At 44.4% G+C, this 26,501-nt stretch overlaps 2 protein-coding genes across 9 annotated transcripts in view; both read left to right on the top strand.

The window, feature by feature from the left end:
* The window catches only part of Naip5 (NLR family, apoptosis inhibitory protein 5), a 53,023-nt gene extending 36,096 nt beyond the window's left edge, over positions 1 to 16,927 (top strand). For 2 of the 3 annotated variants that reach the window (XM_039103486.2, XM_039103487.2), the window contains 6 exons: positions 297 to 2,405; positions 4,213 to 4,380; positions 6,352 to 6,504; positions 6,813 to 6,899; positions 8,967 to 9,131; positions 12,965 to 13,531. In XM_039103486.2, coding sequence (XP_038959414.1) covers positions 297 to 2,405; positions 4,213 to 4,380; positions 6,352 to 6,504; positions 6,813 to 6,899; positions 8,967 to 9,131; positions 12,965 to 13,329 — 3,047 coding nt within the window. In that variant the 3' untranslated portion in view covers positions 13,330 to 13,531. Of the gene's footprint in view, positions 1 to 296; positions 2,406 to 4,212; positions 4,381 to 6,351; positions 6,505 to 6,812; positions 6,900 to 8,966; positions 9,132 to 12,964 lie in introns of all 3 variants that reach the window. The other variant, XM_226743.9, reaches the window with a different exon arrangement.
* The window catches only part of Naip6 (NLR family, apoptosis inhibitory protein 6), a 51,665-nt gene continuing 38,691 nt past the window's right edge, over positions 13,528 to 26,501 (top strand). The window contains exons 1-5 of one of the 6 annotated variants that reach the window (XM_017591176.3): positions 13,528 to 13,553; positions 24,140 to 24,246; positions 24,745 to 24,859; positions 25,377 to 25,553; positions 26,367 to 26,471. The gene's annotated coding sequence lies outside the window, so the exon portion shown is untranslated. Of the gene's footprint in view, positions 13,554 to 24,139; positions 24,247 to 24,744; positions 24,860 to 25,376; positions 25,737 to 25,759; positions 26,472 to 26,501 lie in introns of those variants that run through there. The other 5 variants (XM_008760695.4, XM_039103479.2, XM_008760697.4 and 2 more) reach the window with 5 other exon arrangements.

Below are 26,501 nucleotides of genomic sequence, written 5' to 3'. Positions count from 1 at the left end.
AGAGTGAATGCAGGATGAATAACAGAGTCCCTGTGTCACACCCAGACCAGCCAGCATTAAAGGCACCACACAGCAAGCAGGCCTCCTGAGAGCTTAGAAGTGAGACTAGGGTGACAGAGTGTTCTTAAGAATACTGCCCAATTCCCCAGGTCAAGGAGGAGGCTTGGACATCATTCTGATACTGTGAAAAGGTCTGGGAGGTGTCATGTGATGTGGAGGAGGGTCCCCTTAGCTGACAAGCAAAGCCATAAGACAGATTTGAAGTATACCTACCTGTACCTCTCTTCCCTCCACAGGCTTGGGTCAGAGTGAAGCCCAGTGGTGTCAAGAGGCCAGGAGTCTGAGTGAGCAGCTGAGAGGCACCTACACCAAAGCCAGTTTCCGCCACATGAACCTGCCCGAGGCGTATTCCAGCCTCGGCACTGACCACTTGCTCGGCTGCGAGGTGTTCCTCATTTCAAAGCACGTCAGCCGGCCAGTGCAAGTGGCCCTGACAATCCCCGAGGTCTTCGCCAATCTTAGCTCTGTCATGTGTGTGGAGGGGGAAGCTGGCAGTGGGAAGACCACCTTCCTGAAGAGGATAGCTTTCCTCTGGGCATCAGGATGCTGTCCCCTGTTGAACAGGTTCCAGCTGGTCTTCTACCTCTCCCTTCGTTCCATCAGAGCAGACCAGGGACTGGCCGACATCATCTGTGCCCAGCTCCTAGAGGCAGGAGGATGCATCAGTGAAGTGAGCCTGAGCAGCGGCATCCAGCACTTACAACACCAGGTCCTGTTCCTGTTGGATGACTACAGTGGGATGGACTCCCTCCCCCAAGCCCTAGACACACTGATTACCAAAAACTACTTGTCACGGACCTGCTTACTGATGGCCGTCCATACCAACAGGGTCAGGGACATCCGCCCATATCTAGAGACAGTTCTACAGATCAAAGAGTTTCCCTTCTATAATACTATCTCTGTATTACGTAAGTTTTTCTCCCATAATACAACACGTCTGTTAGAGTTTATGGTTTATTTTGGAAGGAATGAGGACTTACAGGGAGTTCACAAAACCCCCCTCTTTGTGGCAGCAGTATGCACTGACTGGTTTCAAAATCCATCTGACCAGCCCTTTCAGGATGTGACCATTTTCAAGTCCTACATGCAATACCTGTTCTTAAAGCACAAAGCTACAGCCGGGCCTCTCCAGGCCACCGTGTCCTCCTGTGGGCATCTGGCCTTGACAGGGCTTTTCTCATCGAGCTTTGAGTTCAGTAGTGATGACCTCATAGAGGCAGGAGTTGATGAAGACGAAGAGCTCAGCACCTGCTTGATGAGCAAATTCACCGCCCAGAGGCTGAGACCAGTCTACCGGTTTTTAAGTCCTCTGTTCCAAGAGTTTCTGGCTGCCATGAGGCTCTCAGAACTCCTGGGGTCAGATAGTCAAGAAGACCAAGATCTGGGACTGTATTATTTGAGACAAATTAACTCACCTCTGAAGGCTATAAACTCCTATGGCATATTTTTGAAGTATGTCTCCGACCACTGTTCCTCAAAGGCAGGGCCAAAAGTTGTATCTCATTTGCTTCAGTTGGTGGATGAGAAAGAGTCCCTGGAGAACATGTCTGAAAATGAGGATTACATGAAGCTCCACCCAGAAACTTTTCTGTGGTTGCATTTTCTTAGAGGGTTGTGGCTAAATTCTCCTGAATCTTTCTCTTCACTCCTTTCAGAACGTTTACTGAACATTGCCCTAAACTTTGCTTATCAAAGCAGCACAGTTGCTGCATGCTCTCCAGTTATTTTGCAGTTCCTTCGAGGGAGGACACTGGCTTTGGGAGTACTGAATTCACAGTACTTTTGGGACCACCCAGAAAGCCTGTTACTGTTGGGGAGTTTAAAGGTTTCTATAAATGGAAATGAAATCTCATCTCATGTGGATTATTCATTCAAGACATATTTTGAAAACTTACAGCCACCAGCTATAGATAAGGAGTACACATCTGCCTTCGAGCACATAAGTGAATGGAAGAGAAATTTTGCTGAAGATGAGAAGATCATAAAGCACTATCAAAATATCTGGCCCAGGGTCCTACCAGACATCAGTGAAGGGTACTGGAAACTGTCCCCCAAGCCTTACAAGATCCCTAGGCTGGAAGTTGGAGTGAACAACATGGGTCCGGCAGACCAGGCTCTGCTCCATGTCCTAATGGAAGTCTTCTCAGCCTCACAGAGCATTGAGTTCCAGTTATTCAACAGCAGTGGCTTTCTTGAAAGCATCCGCCCAGCTCTGGAGCTGAATAAGACCTCTGTCACCAAGTGCTCCATGTCCAGGCTGGAGCTCAGCAGAGCAGAACAGGAGCTGCTTCTCACCCTGCCTGCCCTGCAGTCTCTTGAGGTCTCAGAGACAAACCAGATTCCAGGTATCCCTGAGTATACTCCCATAACCATTCTGCTTGACACTGTTTTCTCATTCTCAACTTAGATGAAGGAAACCTTGAGATGGGAGAGATCGAAACACTTTCATTCTTTTGGACCAGTGAAAGGCCCTGGATCATAGAATGGGTTTCTAATAACTCAAACAACACTAGGAAAACATCACCACCAGTATTTAATCTTTCAAGACCCTTATAAGGGTGTTTGGATTGCTTGCTGGTGGTAAATGGTAGACTACATGTAGATGATGCTGGGGAACCATCTGCACTCAGGGTGCTCTCTCATTTACTTTCCCACTTGCAATGTGCAAGTGTCCAGTTTTTGCACATCTCTACCATTTTGCTTATGCTTCACTTGTCTGGGACATGGTCTAGTAAGTCAGTCTTCTCTCCTGTAGTTCAGATTTCCATTCTCCTCCTGACTGAGAGTCTTCATGTGTCTGTGTACGAAGTGCTCTTGAATTCTTGTCATTAAACTTTATGTCAAGCTATGGGAGTTCATCTCTGCACTCTCAGGAGTCCAGGGACTTAGGGAAGAGTGCTGTTCTGACTTTGAGACCAGCTTGGGGTATATAATGAGTCTGTGCTAGGCAAGGTTATGGAGCAAAACTGTCTCAAACAGAATAAAACCAAATCATTGGTGTTCTATTCTAGGAGGTCTTTGTGTATGGTGGCTTTAAACCTGTATGTTATAGGCAGAGTATTTGGCTACCATGTGTAAGACTCTGGATTCCATTGCAGACTGACAAAAATAAATCTATATCAACCTTTATCAGTCACGTTGTTTCAAAAACACTTCCTCCCATTCCGTAGATTGCCATTTCATCTCTTTGTGTGTGTTTTGATGCATGAACAATTGTTAATTTTGATAAGGTCTTTAATAGTCAGGGTCTGTGATAGAGGAACTTGTAGAGAATTTACAGAATGAAGCTATATATAAAAAGAAAGGGAATTTCTTAGAATGGTTTACAGGCTGTGGTCCCACTAGTCCAAGAATAGCTGTCAAACAACAGACAGTCTATGAATCCAGTGGGTATTCAATCTATGAGGCTGGAAGAAGCATGCTCTAGTGCCAGTGTGGGAATAGATTTGCTAGTGAGAGGGAGAGCAAGCAGGGCGAGAGAGAGAAAGAGAGTTTCCTTCTCTCGTGTCCTTTATACAGCTTGCCAGAGAATGTATGGTCCAGAGTAAAGGTGGATCTTCCCACCTCAAAGGCCCATAGTAGATGTTGATCTTCCCAATTCAAAGTTTTAATTAGGGAAAAAACCCTCACAGGTGTGCCCAGTCATTTGGGTTTTAAATAATTTTCAAGGCAGTCAAGATACTAGCCAAATATTGCCCAATATCTAATTTTTTTGCTACTGTTTTTTAAAACGTATCTAAAGATGCATCACCATAAAGTCCAAGGTCCTGAATATTACTCATTTTCTCGTAATCGTCCTATGGCTTTAGCTCATACATGTGTCTTTAATCCAATATTTATCTGTTATGAGTTGGAAGCAGGAATCCAGCTGCATGTGCTTTTGCATGTACAAAGTCAGGTGTTCCGCACTGTTGGTTAGGGAGGTGCCAGTTATTATTGTGAGCCCAGAGACCAGCACAGGGCTTCCCCTAGAGTCCTTCCATGATCAGCAGATGCTGCAGCTGGCAGTGTCTTCATGGATGTGCTTCTACACAGATGTTAGGATGTCAGAGAAGCTCCATCTTGAGAGCATGAATATGGCCGACGATCACAGCACCTTGAGAACTTGCACTTGGAGCTCTTGAGTGATGGGAACTATGCACTGCTTTCCAGATCAGCTCTTCCATAACTTGGACAAGTTCCTGGGCCTGAAAGAACTGTCTGTGAGACTAGATGGCACACAGGACGTGCTCTCAGTCCTTCCGGGAGAGTTCCCAAACCTCCATCACATGGAGAAGTTATCCATCCACACCTTCACAGAGTCTGACCTCTCCAAACTAGGTAAGGACAGTGCTTGGATCTCCAGTTCACGTGTGAGATGGAAACGCTACTTGGCTAGTAATTGTTAGAACCATTCAGTCATTGTTTGTTCAAACTTCCCTGGGCCTGACATCATGAACTGTGGGAGAAGCACCTTTCCTTGGAGACTTATTGTAAATCTTGAGTTTTTAGTATAAGCTAAGTACTGTTCTGAACACTTCACAAACAATTCGCTCTTCACTGTGCGAGGGAGGGTACTGTGTGGTGGTCACTGTGCATCTGGGGGCAGTAGGTCATAAAGAGAGATGCTAAGTGAGTTCCTCCAGTCTCTTCAGCTCTGAGAGGCCATTGCTTATGTAGCCACGGCTGTGCATCCAGTTGTGATAAACCTGAAACGTTTCTGCATGCTCAGGGAAACATAAACTTTCCTTCTGTTCTTTCTACCTCTTTTCCAAGCACCATTTTCTTGACAGTTGGGCTTTCTTCCTCTCCTTCTGAAGCAACTTTTCCTCTGCCCTGACCCGGTATTGTGCAATTGCTTTCTGCTATATTCCTGGCCTTCATTGCTGAACATCTCAACTTACCTCAAACGGTACGGTTTTCCTCTCCACCTCATCCTCCCCCTCTTCCTCCTCCTCTTCTTCATCTTTTCCCCCAAAATTATGTGTAGAGTTCTTTTATTTCAATTTTAAGTTGTTCTTACATCACCACTTACACATCTGCTTGCCAAGGGAGAAGGAAATCTTACTGGTAGCACTCTGAACATTTCCCCATTTTTTCCCTCATGTATGGTGGAGGAACATGCAACCATGTTTCTGAAATATGTCATTTAGAAAAATGCTTTAAAATATGCTAAGCCACTTGATTTGGGGAGCACTGAAGACTAAGTGAACCTAGAAGTGACAAGCCAAAGGCCATTGAAGATGGCATGGTGCTCCACACCTGAAACCCTAGCACGTGAGAACCGAAGTGGAAGGGTGGCTCAAATTCAAAACTGGTGAATTCTAGATCAGTCTGAGCTGCAGCGTGAGGCACTGTCTCACAGAACAAAAACCAAAAACCAAAATAGTTTTGGGAGTGCATTAGCAAGCGTGCACACACACACACACACACACACACACACACACACACACACACACACAATTACATGGAATGAAAATTTTAAATAAAAAATAAACTTTACAATTTTATGCTATGGAATTATTCTTCCTTTCATGGTACTTTGTATGGTATTTTCATTCATAAATGTAGTATACAAACACAGAGACAGGGTGAAAAGCTGAAGGAGGCTTTACCAAGCCCTTATTTTAAAAGAATTATTATTTTTTTTTTAGAATTTCAAGCATCGGTGCTACGTTTACACCATTTTTGCTCATCCTTCCTCCAACTCATGACTACTTCTTCATGAGGCTGGGGGGAAGGGAGGCACAGAGAGAGGGAGAGAGAGGAGGGGCAGTCAGAGGCAAGGGAGAATACTAATCATCAGGGAGGAGGTTTTCAGGTCTGCTCTGCTCTGACCTGTCCAAGGGCTGTGGAGAAGTGAGGTGTCTTTAACAGCAGCATCTTTCTGCCAAGTTCTGGGAGCAAACCAAGAACAACAGCCAAAGCCTGTATTGTTTGGGGGAATCTCTTGGACTCTTCTGAAATACTCGAGGGAAAGTTTACCACGTCTGAAACTGAGGTTGTACTTACCCTGTGGTAAGCCCTTATTTTGAAACTTGAGAACAGAAAGCTGATGAGAACAGCTTTGATTTGATTTGATTTGATTTTGATTTGAGAACAGAGAAGGTCAGGAACTTGCCCCAGGTTGTCTGCTCACTAGTCAGCTGTGGAAGTTGAGCACAAGCCCAGTGGTTGTAGTCTGACATCTAGAAGCTGTGCCACTGTGTTACTGCCTGTTTAATCGGTGTGACTGCAGCTGATGGGTTGAGAACCCATCTGATAAAAATTTGCAGCCTTCTCTAATTCCTAAATATCCTTCCTCTTTTCCAGTTAAATTGATTCAGAACTCTCCAAATCTGCATGATATCCACCTGAAATGTGATTTCCTTTCAAACTGTGAGTCTCTCATGGCTGCGCTTGCTTCCTGTGAGAAACTCAGAGAGATTGAGTTTTCTGGACGATGCTTTGAAGCCATGCCATTTGGTAAGAACTGTACAGTCTTGACTTCAGGTGCTCCTGTGCAGAGTCATTAAGTACTCGAGAATAAATGCCACTGATGTCATGGGAACTGTGAGGACATCGGATCCTCAGCGAGGCTCTCACAACAATGAATGAGCTACAGTTAGTAAACTACAGTTTAAACATTTCATTTGCATAGTTGCGTCCTCTCCTTAGTTAGTGATTCAGTCTGAATGTGATATCACCTTTTGAAAAACTCTTGATTTCAATGGTTCTCCTCTGTGTCATAGGAAATGTGTCTGACCTAACTTAATTTTATTTCCTTTTACCAGTCACCTTGTTGCCAAATTTTGTTTTTCTGAAGATATTGAATCTTAAAGGCCAACAATTCCCAGATAAGGAAACATCAGAAATGTTTGGTAAGTTTATTTATGAAACAGCGTTTCTTACTTTCTTCTTTGTCTCCTCCTCCTCCTCCTCCTCCTCCTCCTCCTCCTCCTCCTCCTCCTCCTCTTCCTCTTCCTCCTCCTCCTCCTCCTCCTCCTCCTCCTTCTTCTACTTCTTCTCCTCTTCTTTCTTTTCCTGTCACCCAACAATAAAGCAGGTTTGAATGTTTGTCCCTGGACTACCGGCTAGGTTTTCTATTGTTGTGAAAAAGCACCAGGACCAAAAGCAGCTTGGAGAGGGAAGGGTTTATTTCAGGTTACGGCTGTCAGGCACACTCCATCGCCTTGAGAAATCAGGGCAGGAACCTGAAGTCAGGACCTGAAGCAGAGGCTGCAACTCATCGGCTCTTTCATTATGGATGCCTCAGCCTGCTTCCCTATAGCACCAAGACCACCTGTCCCGGTGCTGTCCTCGCTCATCAATCAAGAAAGTGCACCACAGGCTGGTCCACAATACAGTCTGGTGGAAGCATTTTCTCAGTTGAGGATCCCTCTTCCAAAATGATTCTGGCTTGTGTCAAGTTGAGATCAAACCACCAGTACAACATCCATGGCAATTGGTTCTGGGACTCCTCTGCTGGTACCAACATTAGAAGATGCTTAAGTACATGATATAAAATGGTACGGTGTTTGCATATGACCCTACATCCTCTGTATTCTTTAAGCCATCTCTAGATTGCCTACGTAAACAGCGCCATTCAAGGACTATGACACCGTGGCAATGTCTGTACACATTCAGCATCAACATAATTCAAAAAAGTTCATGTCTGGAAAAATTGGCTTAGAGCATTCCACAACCTTGATACCGAGCTGGAAGCCTTGAATTTTATTCCCAGGACAAGCATAGTAGAAAGAAAAATTGATTCATAGTTATTGTTCTCTGAGCTTCACAGACACTCACACACACACACACACACACACACACACACACACACAGTTTACAAACACCAACTCAGAATTATTACCATTATAAGTACACAGAGATTTTTCACTAATTTTTAAATGCTTTATTTATTTTTATTTCATGTGCACTTATGTTTTGTGTGCATGTTTGTCTGTGTTGGGAACTTGAGTTTCAGACAGTTGTGACCGGCCATGTAGCTGCTGGAATTTGAAACCAGGTTCTCTGGAAGAGCAGTCAGTGCTACCCTGCCCCAAATTTCAAATACTTTGGATTTAATACATTTTTGAGAAAGTAATGAGTTTACATGGTAATTACTCTTAGCAGGTTAAATAAAGGGACAGGGGAGACTGCAGATGCATCTTCAGAGCTGTATCTTCATAATGTTTTGCAGACCGTGTTGTTCCTAAGGAAAACCTGAGTTTCCTATACAGACAGCAACTCGTGTGTGTGTGTGTGTGTGTGTGTGTGTGTGTGTGTGTGTGTGTGTGTGTGTGTGTTGCCATGCTATCCAGCACTCTGGGCAAGCACTGTATCACTGAGCCAACTCCCCAAATCCGTGGACTTGAGTTCTAAATAAATACTATCATTTCTAACAAAACAAGAGTCTGTAAAGAAACTGGAAAGAGGAAAGTGAAAGGCAGGTCCAGAACATTGGCTCACACTACAGAGTCCTCTAAATAGTTTCTACAAAGGCACAGAAGTAGAGACTGTTGATCACGTGATCTGCAGAATGTCATGCTTAGGGTACATGGCGAGAAGCTGTCAGAGTAGCAGACCATGATTTACTGAGGAGGGCAGATGTCCTAGAAGTGACGGCTGGAGGTGGGATGGAAGGAGGGGTCTGAAGGCACTGTGCAGCTAGGAGAGTGACCTCCAGTGGGGATGCCAATTCAGACGACAGAGTAGACAGGGAGAGGCAGCCTGGATTTGGATCAAGAGACAGGTTGGGGGAGGATGGAGGAAACAGTGGTAGAGGGCAGCAGGGAGCTGTTGTGTGCTGACTCCTCCTGCCCTTGGAGAGGACAGGAATGAGGGGGGCCTTGGCTAGGTGTTGCCTCCTACACTACCGAGTCTGTAAGTCATTGGCTCTCATGATGGAGCAACTCCCAAGGATGGCTTCCTTGTGTCTCCCACAGCCCAGGCTCTGGGTTCTCTCAGGAAGCTGGAGGAACTGCACCTTCCCAAGGGGGACGGGATCCACCAAGTGGCCAAACTGATTGTCCAGCAGTGTCTGCAGCTTCCCTGTCTCCGAGTTCTCGCCTTTCACCACGTCTTGGACGATGACAGTGTGACTGAAGTTGGTGAGTTTCCCTCTGAGAACAGGGTTCCCTTGTGTGGAAGCTGTGGCATCCGTGGAGCTGCCTTCACCTGCTTCCTCTCAGCTCTTCTGCACGTGCAGATTCATCCTGGTCTGATGGGGAGGGTCAGTGTCTTTTATATTTGTCAAATTAGGGTGTGTGTGTGTGTGAGAGAGAGAGAGAGAGAGAGAGACAGACAGACAGACAGACAGACAGACAGAGACAGAGAGAGACAGAGACAGAGAGAGACAGAGAGAGACAGAGACAGAGAGACAGAGACAGAGAGAGACAGAGACAGAGAGACAGAGAGAGATATAGAGAGACAGAGACAGAGAGATACATAGAGACAGAGACAGAGAGAGACAGAGACAGAGAGATACATAGAGACAGAGACAGAGAGACAGAGACAGAGACAGAGAGAGAGACAGAGAGAGGTGTAGAAGCATCCAGTCTCTGCGTTTGTTTCCCGGGCCTCACACATACACTACAGCAGTGTTCTGCCACTGCACCACAGCCCAGTAACATCTGTGTCTTTACACTTGGTGTTTCAGACCCCTGGCCAGATCCACTCTTACCCAACTGAATACTGATACGACAGGTGTAGTGTGGTGAAATGTAAAGCTATGTCCACTTCCTGCTCGTGTTCCTGCTTTGTTATCCAAGTCAGTGTAGCAGTCAAGCAGGTTAGGGCGCCCCGAACCCAAGCTGCATCCTTTCTCCAGACACCTGCAGCTGCGTTTGTCATTTCACATGAGGGAATCCTACACGATCGGCCTGCTTGGGCTATTTTTTTTTTTTTACCATAGATTGTGATTGTGCCTTGTGTGCACAGTAGCACATGTGACTATAGAGCATTGTGATTGTGCCTTGTGTGCACAGTAGCACATGTGGCCATAGAGCATTGACCTTACTGCTGGGCATACTCAGTTACTGACCTTTTCTGCCCTGTGTGTCCATTCAATGGGCACTTGAACTGTTTCTAGTAGTCAGTTCCTATGAAGGGCTTCTGAGACCATTCTCATAGGATGGATGCGTCTAGGTATCACTAAGGGTAGAATTTTGAGTTATATCACATAGATTGATGAAAACCGTTTTGGGGTGGGGGTTGATGTGCTACATGCCTATAATTGAACTCTTGAGAGGTTCAAAAATTCCTTGGCTAGATAGCAGGTTCAAATCCAGACCGGGTTACAGGAGACTTGGGTCATAAACCAAGAAAAAGGATCAAACCTCTTCATAGGGTTGTGCCAGCTTTCAGCCTCACCAGGGGTTGCTTCCCATTCTGTCTGTAGGAGATATTGTCAATCCCTTGCAGTTCAGGCACTTGGTGAATCTCATGGGTGAGACAACCCAAAGCCTTAGTGAGGAGTTGAGGATTATCTTTCAGATTGACCAACATCTCAAATAAAAAGACAGAAGAGGGGGAAAAAAGAAATGGTCATGCATTTCTGAGATGGGCCTCAGAATGCCATGTAGGGTCATCTAACCCACGGAAGGCTGGCTCATGGACAATGCACTAGAGGTTGGGAATTCTGTGAAGAAAACGAAATTACCTTAGCTGAACTCATCTTCCTAAGGATGCTCTCCCAGCCAGGTCCCCCACATGATTAGCCCTTAAAGGAGTAGCTAATGGCATGTCACTACCTGGCGACAGGTCCATTCCTTACACTATAATCCCAGAGGGTGTGTTTAAATTTCCAGCCATGGCAATGGAGATGCAGTCAGCAGTATTCATTTCCAGGAGATGAGTGTGCTTTACCTGTGGTGGCACTTCCTGCCCATGCTCACTTCTGTGTATTAATATAGGTGCCCAGTATCATGTTCACGTCCTCTTCCTGCCTTTTACTTTTAGCCTTCCTATGCCCCACCATTTAAGGCACATCCCTTGTACATGTAGATTGCTAGGTTTTAAAAATCTAATCTAGGCTGGAAGTGGTCTGTTGTTGTAAAAATATAAAAACCAAAAGGGTATCGTTTATCTCCACTAGGACCATCACCACAGTGCCCCAAGGTATCTGGTAGATATCTTGCCAGAAACACACGTTCCAATTCCGTGGGGGCCCAGACCAGCCACCCCACACTCCCTTACACTTAAATCTGCACACGAAAGAACACACGACACAATAACCTCTGGTCCAATTGATAAGATATAATTGTCCACCTAAACATACAAAGCCCTGTGCACATCCATCCCTTAAGAACATTCATAACAACCTGTAAAGGTTCAGTGTGGGATTTTTTTTTTTTTTGGTTCTTTTTTTCGGAGCTGGGGACTGAACCCAGGGCCTTGCGCTTCCTAGGTAAGCGCTCTACCACTGAGCTAAATCCCCAGCCCCTCAGTGTGGGATCTTAACGTTAGCCTCCATGTTCTCTCCACTGAGGCTTCTCTGCTGACTCCTCTCTTCTGTTCCTATCTCCTCCTCTTCCTTCAAACTTTTCTCCCGCCCATCCTTCCTTCTCGTCCAATGACAGGCCTCCTTCTATCTTGTGCCTGCCTCACCTGTGACATCATCCCACAGTGGCAGTGCATGGCTTCATGCTCAGTACCAAAGAAGCAGAAGAAGGCAGATCTCTGTGGGGTCCAGGGCAGCCTGATCTACACAGCCAGTATCAGGCTGCCTTGGGCAGCACAGTGAGACCCTCTCTCAAGCAAGACAAAAGGAGTTAGCTGGTGTGGAAATGATTATGTCTGGAGTCCCAGACGTGGGGAGACTGAGGAAAAATATCCAGAGTTCAAGGTCATGCTCAGCTGCAATCAAATTCAAGGTCAGCCTGAGACCACTGTCCAAACTAACAACAAGGGGAGATGGAGAGATGGACAGAGGGAGAAGGAGAAGGAAGGAGGGAGGGAGGAAGTAAGGGAGACTGGGAGGAAAGACAAAAGAGAGAATGCATGTGTTGTCCCAAGAATAACCCAGGTCCTCAGGCTTGTCCAGAAGCTGCCCTCACCTGCTGAGCCATCTCAGTGTGGGAACAGTGTCCATCTGTCCACAGACAACTGACCGCTTACTCTTGGCCAACGTTTCAATTTTACTGCCAGGCAACTGCACTTACACACACCATCGCATCAGATGATGACATAATGCGATGTGGAGAATCAAGAAAAGCAGGGGACAGCAGACTATGGGTGGGGAGGGCTGAGCTGTTCTCTGATCCTCTCAGAAGCGTATTCATTCAGGGAATGAAGAATACCTCCTGACTGTCACAGAAGATCCTTATTCAGGACACAGAAGAAACACTTTCTTAGGGCCTCTGTCTTTACACTCAAGCCACAACATGATTCTGAGTAAAATCTACCCTAGCCTTCCCCATAGTAGACAAAAGTGGTCAGATAGTGAAAAACAAAACCAAAGCCCTACTAGATGTTCATTTCCAAAGTCACCATGAGCCTGGCTCCATTTTCTTCAGAGCCCTGCTCTCAGTAACCGGGGAGTCCCTTCTGAGCTATAGATGGAGGACTCTGTGTGAGGTCACCTGCCATTCTCTGCACAAAGGAGACACTGATGCCACAATTTCTCAGTTCCCTGCACTAACCCTGGTCCATAGCTGTCTCTGCCTTGACATATGTCCTTCCATGAGACAGAAGAGAGGTCCACATTGCCTAGACAGCTGCAACTCTCTGTGCTTGGCTTCCTGCTGTCTGCTTCCCCCTTTCTGTTTGGCCGGGAGGTTTCCTATCAACCAGGCAGCTGCTTGGTGCCTTCAAAATCTGATCTCTAAAACATCATGTAGAGTATGTACCATTTTCATTGTTGGGGTTTGGGAGTAGTTCCAATAACTTGGCAGCATTACTGACACCCTCAGGATTCTGTTTTCATGAGTGTTTTGTTTTCCAGCCAGGGTGGCAACTAGCAGAGGTTTCCAGAAACTCGAGAACTTAGATCTTTCAATGAATCACAAGATTACTGAGGAAGGATACAGAAATTTCTTTCAAGCCCTGGACAACCTGCCAAACTTGCAAGAGCTGAACATCTGCAGGCATATCCGAGAATGCATCCAAGTTCAGGCCAGCACCGTCAAGGCTCTGGGTCAGTGTGTGTCCCGACTGCCCAGCCTCACCAGGCTGAGGATGCTCAGTTGGCTGCTGGATGAAGAGGACATGAAAGTGATTAATGACGTGAAGGAAAGACACCCTCAGTCCAAACGCCTGACTGTCTTCTGGAAATGGATAGTCCCGTTCTCTCCTGTTGTCCAGGAGTAAAGGAAGCTCCTGAAGGCTACCAACAGTTCCAAATACCCGACTTCCTAAAATACTTTACTTTAGCTTAGCATGATGATACACACCTGTACTTTCAGCATTTAAGATACTGAAGTGGGAGAATCACGAAGTTCTGACCAGCCTGGGTCACATAGCAAGGTCCTGTCTCACAGATAAAGACATAACTAACCATCCTGTTAAAGAATACTTAGCAACTGTGTAGACTGGTAAATTTCCCCTTTTATATGGATATATGTTTCTGCCTGCATTTATAGCTGTGCACTACATAGACCATGCATAGGTTGTAAAAGTGTGTTGAGCCATCCTGGTCCTGGAGTTATAGATAGTTGAGAGTTTCCTTTCACTGCCGGGCACCACACCTTCGTCCTCAGTAAAAGCAGCAGGTGCTCTAAACCCTGCCAATATCCTAAGGCCAATAATTTTTTTTAAAAAATCTGCATGCTCATCACTGAACTTAGGAGCTATAATGAACAGTGCCTTATCAGTCCTTGTATGCTTCTCCTTCAAGTTGATACAGGGAACCTTCTTTAACCTTGGTCAACAGGAAAGGGCTGGCAGAAGGAACCCTGATCCATGGAAAGCCAAAGCATGGTAGGAATATTGGGTGGAGGATATGCATGGCCTGTTTATAGATGGAGTCAGTCTTACACATGAGGAAGTGGGAGTGAACTTTATCACAGGGTGCAGCCTACTCTCTCCAGGAGATGCTCCTTGGTCTTCGTAGAGTTTTGCTATTCATTAGCCTTGGAGTGGCTGTTGACACCGTTGGTATTGCCAACAGGAGGAAGGTATTGGACTTAGAGAAAACTGCCTTTGATTCCTGCTTTGTTTATGGGACTTTTGAGAGTTTGGCATGTGCTGTAACAGCCTTCTGATTTTTCTTAGGAATTCATGGTCTTTGGTCTATGTGGTTCTAACTCTTCACAATTGAATAGGAATGGCTACCACAGTCTCATATGTGTGAATGGTTGGCCATTAGGAAGTGACATTATTAGGAGGTGTGGCCTTGTTGGAGTAGGTATGACCTTGTTGGAGGTCTTGTGTCATTGGTAGTGGCTTTGAATTTCAAATGCTAAGGCCAGGCCCAGGCTCTCTCTCTCTCTCTCGTTCTCTCTCTCTCTGTCTCTCTGTCTCTCTGTCTCTCTCTCTCTCTCTCTCTCTCTCTCTCTCTCTCCCCCCCCCCTCTTTCTCCCTTTCCTGCTGCCTGCCACTGTAGCAGATGTAAAACTCTCAGCCTCATGCCCAGCACCATGTTTACCTGCATTCAGCCATGTTCTCCACTGTAAGAAAATGTAAAACTCAAAAAGCTCCTAACCCAAACATTCAGGAAATCCAGGACCCAATGAGAAGATCAAACTTAAGGATAATAGGTATAGAAGAGAGCAAAGACTCCCATCTTAAAGGGCCAGTAAATATCTTCAATAAAATTATAGATGAAAACTTCCCTAACCTAAAAAAAGAGATGCCCATAAACATACAAGATGCCTACAGAACTCCAAATAGATTGAACCAGAAAAGAAACTCCTCCATTCACATACTAGTCAAAACACCAAATACACAAAACAAAGAAAGAATATTAAAAGCAGTAAGGGAAAAAATGTCAAGTAACATATAAAGGCAGACCTATCAGAATCACACCAGACTTCTCACCAGAGACTATGAAAGCCAGAAGATCCTGGGCAGACGTCATGCAGGTTCTTCCTTCCTGCACCAGCCTATGGCCCACTCAGTAAAATGTCTCATAGGAACTGTCCAAAATGGCACCTTTTGTCAAAATGGTGGCAATATAAGATCTCAACCTGTACCACATCTCAAGAGTACAACTGTCCCAGGAGCTGTCCATGGTGGCAGATCTCTTTTGCCTACTCTGCTGGAGCTACCCCTCAGGAGCTGTCCACAGTAGCGACACCTCTTTTCCTGCCTCAGCCTACAGCCTTGGTGAAACATTACTGCAAGAGCTGGCCACAGTGACAGCCTCCTCTCCAGGCTTCTCAGAAACCCTATATAAGCACTGCCCCTTCATCCATTTCCTGACTGTTCACTCCCAGGAGCATAGGACAGCCTTCCCTGGATTTGTCCCTCATCCTCCTGGACTCCTACCTTCAATAAATCTCTTTCATAAGATGTACTGCCTGGAGCAACTCTCTGGTTGGAAGATGCTGAGAAGAAAACACACAAAGAAGGAGCAGAGCTGAGGCTCCTGAGCTCCTCAGCAAATCTGGTGATCCCTCCCCCCGGGAGCTCCAAGACCTCCGCCGGGGAGGCTTCCTCAGAGCTGTGATTCCAGGCTTCTAAATCCAAGATAACCTTCATCAGAGCAGAAACACCTACAGCCTGCATGATTGGTATTCTCAATATTAAAATTCTAGCTAGTGGTGTAGCTCCAAGACAATGTGCCTGCTGAGTATTTACAAGGCCCTGAGCACCATCTCTTGCACTGAAAAGAAAGTTTAACACTGAGGCATTAACTTGAGCTGTCTCCATTGAGAAAGATTGATTTTCTTTTTGTTGATCTGATATGTTAATACTTTTCAAAGCCCATTGAAAAGTCGGAAACTGCGAGTATATTTACCACAGGGAAGTTTGGGGCAAGTGTAATGCAGCCATTAGCTCTAACAGAGGAATTTGCCAGCCTGGGCAATCAGGATATCTTCCTATAGTATGCGCTCCCATCTCAGAGCTTTGTGGTTCCTGGGTTCCCAAGTCCAAGATTACCCTTCCATCAGATACCCTTCCCAAGTTCAAGGCCAGCCTGGGCGATCTGAAGAGACTGACTCAATATAAAATTGTGGAAGGGTTGGAGAGGCTGCTTTGTGGTCTAGTGGGAGGAAGGTCCTGTGTTTGGTCCTTCTGACCCAGAATGTCTGACAGACTTTTCTGTGCAGCTGGAATTATGAAGGACTTGCCTGCCTTGTCCTTGCAAAACTCAGCAGCCATCTTCTCGGCTCATTGCTGGCCTCTTGGACGCACCTGCTCCTAGGGTATCACTCACTCCTGCTTTCCTCAGAGAGCTCCAGCTCAGCTCTCTGCTATTTCTCCTCTCTAAATCCTGGGGAGATCTGACTTCTCCTGGCTTTGTCTGTGTGTAAGCACCCTTCACAGACCCTCTCATCCAGATGAATGGCTTTAAATTCTCATTCTCTACCTCACCATTTCCAACTCTAACCAAGACATAGGCCCTGAACTACTCCATTTAAATGGAAATTTCCATTTTCAAATCTCCAAAGTCTTGATTGCTACTGTCTTCTCCACAAAAGTATTTTTGTGCTGAAGATGTTGGTCAGTGGTTATGGTGCTTTGAATAACAATGTTTCCCCTAAGTCATGTATTTAATTATTTGGTCTCCAGTTGGTCGTGTTCCTTGTGGAAGCTTAGGAGGTGTGATCTAGAAAGAGCTTTGAGAACTTAAGGTCTATCCCTATTCCCAATTTGCTCTCCCTGTTTGAACTTTGTGGTTCAGGATGTGTACCTTCAACTTCTTCCTTCTGCCACGCCTTGCTGCTTGTTGCCTATCTCCCCACCACGATGGACTGTTGTTGTAAAATGTAAAAAATAAAAAAAAAAGTAGGGTTGTCTTTTATCCTCACTAGGTCTGACATTGCGGTGCCCCAAGATATCTGTTGGATATCTTGGCTGAAACACATCCCAACTCCTCGGTGGCAACCCAATGTCTCCAGCCGCTGCACACTTTCCTACACTCAAATCGTCACATAAATGAACACACAACACAATGATCTTTGACCCAATTGATAAGATATAATTGCCCACCTAAACATACAAAGCCCAGTACCATCCAACCCTTAAGAACATTAATAACAACCTGTAAATACACAGAGCGGAATCTTAACGTCACCTGCCATGGTTTCTCTCCCTCTCCCTTCTCTCTTTCTCCTTTCCATTTCTGTCTCCTCCTCTCCCTTCAAACTCTTCTCCCGCCCATCCTTCCTTCTCATCCAATGACAGGCCTCTTCCTATCCGGTTCCTGTCCTCACCTGTATTTTACAATTTAAATGGGGAGAAGGTTATGGTGAAGTCACCTGAGTCCTGAGCATGTGACAAGGCAGCTGTTCTTGGGGCAGTGGAATTAGCATCAAAATACAGATAACTCCAGGGCAAACCACAACAATGGACTCTTAACCTTTTGGGACATATGGCCAAATAAACCCTTTTTTTTTGTTTTTTTTTTTTGTTGTTTTTGTTTTTTGTTTTTTTTTTTGAGCTGGGGACCGAACCCAGGGCCTTGCGCTTGCTAGGCAAGCGCTCTACCACTGAGCTAAATCCCCAACCCCCAAATAAACCCTTTTTTCATGGTGTTTTTATCACAGTACTAGAATAGTAACTAATGTAGAAGTTAGGGATTATGAACTGCCCTTGTAGAGGATCCATGTTGGGTTCTCAGGGCACAGGTTGATGGATTTACCACCCACCTGTAACTCTATCTCTGATCTTCATAGACACTTACACACACACACACACACACACACACACACACACACACACACACACACACACAGAGACTGTACAAATTTAAAATATTATCTTAAAAAAGGGCTCTGGTGGCTTGAGTGAGAATAACTCCCACAGACTCCTGTGTTTGAATGTTTGGTCTACAGTTAGTGGATTAGATGATGTAGCCTTTTTGGAGGGAGTGTATGGCTTAGGTGGGTCTTGAGGCACAAAAGCCCATTGTCAGTCTCAGTTTCTCTCTCTGCTAATTGCCTTCATATCAAGATGTAAAGTTCTCAGCTACTGCTCCAGTGCCTGCTTCCCACCATGAAGATCAAGGTCTAACCACCTCTAAAGCTATAAACTAGGCCCCAATTATATGCCACAAAGGGTGCCTTGCTCAGGTGTCTACTCATAGCAATGGAACAGTAACTAAGACAGACTATGACTTTCAACACTTGGATCTTTCCCTTTGTTCTAGTTACTTACCAAACCCCCTTGGCATTATCTTTGGTTTATATCTTTTATGTTTAACATGAAACCTACTGGGCAAATCCTGGTGGGTCCACTTTGAAAGTACAGCAGATCCCCCACGATGAGCTTCCTTCTTTCCTTGAAACCCATGGCATATTTCTACTATTACGTCAGAGGCTTTTTCTGAGGACAGATCATGATCAGTATTTTCCAATCATCTTCCCACTTAAAGTAAATAGTGTTAACTCTTATTTTTTTGGTTGTGAGCCTAGCCTTTAATGGCTGAACCATCTCTCCAGCCCAATAGTGTTAACTCAACTGTGCCCTATATATGTTCTTCCTGTTCTAACAGGAAGCAATAATCACTATTCCTTAATATCTCTCAATATCAATGGGCTCAACTCCCCAATAAAAAGACATAGATTAACAAGCTGGATACGCAATGAGGACCCTGCATTCTGCTGCATACAGGAAACACACCTCAGAGACAAAGACAGACACTACCACAGAGTGAAAGGCTGGAAAACAACTTTCCAAGCAAATGGTCTGAAGAAACAAGCTGGAGTAGCCATTCTAATATCGAATAAAATTGATTTTCAACTAAAAGTCATCAAAAAAGATAGGAAGGATACTTCATATTTATCAAAGGAAAAATCCACCAAGATGAACTCTCAATCCTAAATATCTATGCTCCAAATAAAAGGGCACCTACAAACATAAAAGAAACCTTACTAAAGCTCAAAGCACACATTGGACCTCCCACAATAATAGTAGGAGATTTCAACACCGCACTCTCATCAATGGACAGGTCATGGAAACAGAAATTAAACAGAGACATAGACAGACTAAGAGAAGTCAAGAACCAAATATACGCAACAGATATTTATAGAACATTCTATCCTAAAACCAAAGGATAGAATTCAACCCACCTCATGGTACTTTCTCCAAAATTGACCATATAATAGGTCATAAAACAGGCCTCAACAGATACAGAAAGATAGAAATAATCTCATGCGTCCTATCAGACCACCACGGGCTAAAGCTGGTCTTCAATGACAATAAGGGGAGAACGCCCACATATACATGGAAGTTGAACAATGCTCTACTCAATGATAACCTGGTCAAGGAAGAAATAAAGAAAGAAATTCAAGACTTCTTAGAATTTAATGAGAATGAAGGTACAACATACCCAAATGTATGGGACACAATGAAAGCTGTGCTAAGAGGAAAACTCATAGCTCTGAGTGCCTGCAGAAAGAAACAGGAGAGAGCATATGTCACCAGCTTGACAGCACACCTAAAATCTCTAGAACAAAAAGAAGCAAATACACCCAGGAAGAGTAGAAGGCAGGAAATAATCAAACTCAGAGCTGAAATCAACCAAGTAGAAACAAAAAGAACCATAGAAAGAATCAACAGAACCAAAAGTTGGTTCTTTGAGAAAATCAACAAGATAGGTAAACCCTTAGCCAGACTAACGAGAGGACACAGAGAGTGTGTCCAAATTAACAAAATCAGAAATGTAAAGGGAGACATAACTACAGAATCAGAGGAAATTAAAAAAATCATCAGATCCTACTACAAAAGCCTATATTCAATAAAACTTGAAAATCTGGAGGAAATGGACAATTTCCTAGACAGATACCAGGTACTGAAGTTAAATCAGGAACAGATAAACCAGTTAAACAACCCCATAACTCCTAAGGAAATAGAAGCAGTCATTAAAGGTCTCCCAACCAAAAAGAGCCCAGGTCCAGATGGGTTCAGTTCAGAATTCTATCAGACCTTCATAGAAGACCTCATACCAATACTGTCCAAACTATTCCACAAAATTGAAACAGTTGGAGCACTACCGAATTCCTTCTACGAAGCCACAATTACTCTTATACCTAAATCACACAAAGACCCAGCAAAGAAAGAGAACTTCAGACCAATTTCCCTTATGAATATCGACGCAAAAATACTCAATAAAATTCTGGCAAACCGAATCCAAGAGCACATCAAAACAATCATCCACCATGATCAAGTAGGCTTCATCCGAAGGCATGCAGGATGGTTTAATATACAGAAAACCATCAACGTAACTGGAAAATATCATCCTGAGTGAGCTAACCCAATCACAGAAAAACACACATGGTATGCACTCATTGATAAGTGGCTATTAGCCCAAATGCTTGAATTACCCTAGATGCCTAGAACAAATGAAACTCAAGATGGATGATCAAAATGTGAATGCTTCACTCCTTCTTTAAAAGGGGAACAAGAATACCCTTGGCAGGGAATAGAGAGGCAAAGATTAAAACAGACACAGAAGGAACACCCATTCAGAGCCTGCCCCACATGTGGCCCACACATATACAGCCATCCAATTAGACAAGATGGATGAAGCAAAGAAGTGCAGGCCGACAGGAGCCGGATGTAGATCTCTCCCGAGAGACAAAGCCAGAATACAGCAAACACAGAGGCGTATGCCAGCAGCAAACCACTGAATTGAGAATAGGACCCCCGTTGAAGGAATCAGAGAAAGAACTGGAAGAGCTTGAAGGGGCTCGAGACCCCATATGTACAACAATGCCAAGCAACCAGAGCTTCCAGGGACTAAGCCACTACCTAAAGACTATACATGGACTGACCCTGGACTCTGACCTCATAGGTATCAATGAATATCCTAGTAAGAGCACCAGGGGAAGGGGAAGCCCTGGGTCCTGCTAAGACTGAACCCCCAGTGAACTAGATTGTTGGGGGGAGGGTGGCAATGGGGGGAGGATGGGGAGGGGAACACCCATAAAGAAGGGGAGGGGGGAGGGGGATGTTTGCCTGGAAACCGGGAAAGGGAATAACACTCGAAATGTATATAAGAAGAAATACTCAAGTTAATAATAAAAAAAGAAAAAGAAAAAGAAAACCATCAACGTAATCCATTATATAAACAAATTGAAAGAACAAAACCACATGATCATTTCATTAGATGCTGAGAAAGCATTTGACAAAATTCAACACCCCTTCATGATAAAAGTCCTGGAAAGAATAGGAATTCGAGGCCCATACCTAAACATAGTAAAAGCCATATACAGCAAACCAGTAGCTAACTTTAAACTAAATGGAGAGAAACTTGAAGCAATCCCACTAAAATCAGGGACTAGACAAGGCTGCCCACTCTCTCTCTACTTATTCAATATAGTTCTCGAAGTCCTAACCAGATCAATCATACAACAAAAGGAGACCAAAGGGATACAGATTGGAAAGGAAGACGTCAAAATATCACTATTTGCAGATGATATGATAGTATACTTAAGTGATCACATAAGTTCCACCAGAGAACTACTAAACCTGATAAACACCTTCAGCAAAGTGGCTGGGTATAAAATTAACTCAAATAAATCAGTAGCTTTCCTCTACATAAAAGAGAAAAAGGCCGAGAAAGAAATTAGGGAAACAACACCCTTCATAATAGTCCCAAATAATATAAAATACCTTGGTGTGAGTTTAATCAAGCAAATAAAAAGATATGTATAAGAACTTCAAGCTTCTGAAGAGAGAAATTGAAGAAGACCTCAGAAGATGGAAAGATCTCCCATGCTCATGGATTGGCAGGATTAATATAGTAAAAATGGGCATTTTACCAAAAGCAATCTACAGATTCAATGCAACCCCCTTCAAAATACCAATCCAATTCTTCATAGAGTTTGACAGAACAATTTGCAAATTCATCTGGAATAACAAAAAACCCAGGATAGCTAAAACTATCCTCATCAATAAAGGGACTTCTGGGGGAATCACTATCCCTGAACTCAAGCAGTATTACAGAGCAATAGTGATAAAAACTGCATGGTATTGGTACAGAGACAGACAGATAGAGCAGTGGAACAGAATTGAAGACCCAGAAATGAGCCCACACACCTATGGTCACTTGATTTTTGACAAAGGAGCCAAAACCATCCAATGGAAAAAAGATAGCATTTTCAGCAAATGGTGCTGGTTCAACTGGAGATCAGTATGTAGAAGAATGCAGATCGATCTATTCTTATCACCCTGTACAAAGCTTAAGTCCAAGTGGATAAAGGACCTCCACATCAAACCAGATACACTCAAACTAATAGAAGAAAAACTAGGGCAGCATCTGGAACACATGGGCATGGGAAAAAATTTCCTGAACAAAACACCAATGGCTTATGCTCTAAGATCAAGAATCGACAAATGGGATCTCATAAAACTGCAAAGCTTCTGTAAGGCAAAGGACACTGTGGTTAGGACAAAACGGCAACCAACAGATTGGGAAAAGATCTTCACCAATCCTACAACAGATAGAGGTCTTATATCCAAAATATACAAAGAACTCAAGAAGTTAGACCACAGGGAGACAAATAACCCTATTAAAAAATGTGGTTCAGAGCTAAACAAAGAATTCACAGCTGAGGAATGCCGAATGGCTGAGAAACACCTAAAGAAATGTTCAACATCTTTAGTCATAAGGGAAATGCAAATCAAAACAACCCTGAGATTTCACCTCACACCAGTGAGAATGTCTAAGATCAAAAACTCAGGTGACAGCAAATGCTAGCGAGGATGTGGAGTAAGAGGAACACTCGTCCATTGTTGGTGGGATTGCAGACTGCTACAACCATTCTGGAAATCAGTCTGGAGGTTCCTCAGAAAATTGGACATTGAACTACCTGAGGACCCAGCTATACCTCTCTTAGGCATATACCCAAAAGATGCCCCAACATATAAAAAAGACACATGCTCCACAATGTTCATAGCAGCCTTATTTATAATAGCCAGAAGCTGGAAAGAACCCAGATGCCCTTCAACAAAGGAATGGATACAGAAAATGTGGTACATCTACACAATGGAATATTACTCAGCTATCAAAAACAATGACTTTATGAAATTCATAGGCAAATGGATGGATCTGGAAAATATCATCCTGAGTTAGGTAACCCAATCACAGAACACACATGGTATGCACTCATTGATAAGTGGCTATTAGCCCAAATGCTTGAATTGCCCTATATGCACAGAACACATGAAACTCAAGAAGGATGATCAAAATGGGAATGCTTCACTCCTTCTTTAGAAGGGGAACAAGAATACCCTTGGCAGGGAATAGGGAGGCAAAGTTTAGAACAGAGGCAGAAGGAACACCCATTCGGAGCCTGCCCCACATGTGGCCCATACATATACAGCCACCCAATTAGACAAGGTGGATGAAGCAAAGAAGTGCAGGCAGACAGGAGCAGGATGTAGATTGCTCCTGAGAGACACAGCCAGAATACAGCAAATACATAGGCGAATGCCAGCAGCAAACCTCTGAACTGAGAATGGGACCCCCGTTGAAAGACTGGAAGAGCTTCAGAGAAAGGACTGGAAGAGCTTCAGAGAAAGGACTGGAAGAGCTTGAAGGGGCTTGAGACCCCATATCAACAACAATGCCAAGCAACCAGAGCTTCCAGGGACTAAGCCACTACCCAAAGACTATACATGGACTGACCCTGGGCTCCAACCTCATAGGTATCAATGAATAGCCTAGTAAGAGCACCAGTGGAAGGGGAAGCCCTGGGTCCTGGCCAAGGCTGAAACCCAGTGAACGTGATTTTTGGCGGGAGGGTGGTAATGGGGGGAGGATGGAGAGGGGAACACCTATATAGAAGGGGAGGTGGAGGGGTTAGGGGGATGTTGGCCCGGAAACCTGGAAGGGAATAACAATTGAAATGTAAATAAGAAATACTCAAGTTAATAAAGATAAAAAACGAAAAAAAAAAAAGGAAATACACAATCAATAAAAATGGGGGGGGGGATCCAGTGGTTTTCATCTCACAGCATCTCTCACCATCATCACTCTTTGACATTCTTTTTACCTCCTCTTCCACAGCATTCCTGAACCTTGTTTGAGGCAACAGGAAAGCCATGCCACTTACGGCTCAGCGCTCAATTGTGGGACTTCTGGCTGGGTGTTTTCCACAGAGATCTCGGCCCTGGGTAGGTGTTTGGGTTCAGGAAAAGGGAAGAGAACTGGGACATGGAGGGGGGACTGCTTCTGCTGCCTCTGCTGCTGGTCCTGCTCCTTTCCACCTCTGCTGCTTCGGTTGCTCGGCCTGGGTTGAGCCAGCAGGAGGCTCTCTACCTGGCGAGCTTCTGGCTTTGATTTCAGGAGAAATGATCTCTTCCCCAAGCAGAGGTGTTACAGCTCTTACAACAGAAGCTCTCGGACAATGGAATAATTCCTGCACACCTTTAATCCTTCTGAACATGATTTTTAAATACAGTTTTTCGATGGGTCAGTGTCTGACAGCAAGTACTTCCTATTGGTTCAGGCTGAGAGCTTGGGAAGACCTCATCTACATATTTGGGGGCATGGTCCTGTGTCTATGATTGATCTGCCATGAGCCTATGTGACCAGTGGTCACATCCTCACCTGTGGAGGAGGGGATTGTGGCCTTGCCCTATGTGACTGGACTGTTTCAAACCTCTCTACAGGTGTCTGTGAGGGGCTGCAGTTACGTGAACCCTTGATCTCCTGGGAGGCTGGGAATGCGCCTGCCATCCCTTTTAGGGTCTCTGGAGATTCGACCTATCTTGGCCAGGAATCAAGGTACCTTTCACAGCCCACTGCCTCATACTCAATCTCTTATTATGATGACTGATCTTAGTTGTTAATTTAATTACATCTGGAACCATATAAAAACCAAGCAGCTGGGCACATCTGTAATGGATTTTCTTGATACACTTTAGGTGGGAAGAGTCACCCTAAGTCAGGGCTGTATCTTTAAGCGTTAACCTATGTAAAAGAGAGGTATGGAAAAATGCTCTTGCTTTTTTCCTACTCCCCTCACTGTCACTGGAAAACCCATCTATCCTGTTGCCGAGGCTTCCTTCACTACTATTAGACCTTCTTTGGGATTCCAATGTAGACTGACGACCAGCTGAGGCATGCAACTTTGTAGACTGAACCAGATTCTTGGCTTTTGTGAAAAGGAACAGTCATTGTTGAATTGGATGAACTGGATTACAGCCTGTAAGCCACTAAATTTCGTGTGTGTGTGTGTGCGTGTGTGTGTGTGTGTGTGTGTGTGTGTGTGTGTGTGTGTGTGTGTGTTTTCTATTCACAGATCATAGCTCCTGGACAGGTGCACATGCATGCAACTCAACAGGAACAGAAAGTGGGTCGACAAAACCGCATGCTAGAGTGGTTTCTACTCCAGGGTGTATGACCTACCTCCCCAGCCATGAACTGTGCATGAGGATTACAAAACCAGGAAATTCCCTTCCATAGATTGGCCTCAAATGTAATCACAATGAGGTTTGCTACCCCACAACCGGCATGCCAGTATTGCACAAGTGGAAATCCTTGGCCTAGGAATAGTGACATAGCTTGCAGAGACCAGTTCTGAGTAATATCACTGATGCCTCTCCACAACTTCCTGCAGCCTGCATAGCATCTTCTGGCACTACAAAAGCTATAAAATATAGTAAGAATGTTTCCTAGTGAGTTTGAAGCTCATTTCTTTATGCCCTGGAACAAAAATATTTATACACTCTTATTCAAGGGGCTTTGCAGCTGTCACTTCCTTTTCCTGGGAAGTTCTCCATTCTGTTCTCTAAAGTCAGAGTTCTCTAAACGAATACAACTGATAGAATGTATCCATATAGATTTAGATATATAGATAGAGATAGATATGTAGTGTGGATATATATCCAAATACACGGGATTTATGAGATTGGCTCATAGGATGGGGTCAGGGAAGTCTCACAGTGGCCGTATGAGACATTGATCAACGATGTGTGAGACAGCCATTGTTAGAATGGCTAAGATTTGGTAGTTATTTAGTCTGCAACACTGGCTGTCTCAGCAGTACCAGTGTGGCCCTAGACTCCTAGAAGTTTCCTGGAGAGCTGCTGGTCTTCAGTCTATATTTTAATCATGCAGAAGTTGGCTCTAATACTAATGAAGGGATGCCATAGCAACAGGATAGATGAAGTGTGTAGTTACCAACCAAGATTAGCCATGCCACAATCGTTTGAGAGTTCTGTAAAGGATCATGGGTTGAAAAGGAATAGCCAGTGTAGAATTATAGGAGTGGAACCCTTATTGTTTTCAGGGTGGGAGCTGTGTAAGCTGCTTAGAATAAATCATTAAGGTGAAGATCCAGTTGTATCCTGATGACTTCCTAAGAGATCAAAACCACCATGTTTAGAGATACATGGTAAGAAAAATAAGTTTAGAAAATGAAAAA

Source organism: Rattus norvegicus, chromosome 2 (genome assembly GCF_036323735.1).
Source record: "Rattus norvegicus strain BN/NHsdMcwi chromosome 2, GRCr8, whole genome shotgun sequence".
NCBI classification, from domain to species: domain Eukaryota; kingdom Metazoa; phylum Chordata; class Mammalia; order Rodentia; family Muridae; genus Rattus; species Rattus norvegicus.
Note: the sequence above shows the minus strand (reverse complement) of the source record. Positions and strands in the feature narration are given on the sequence as shown.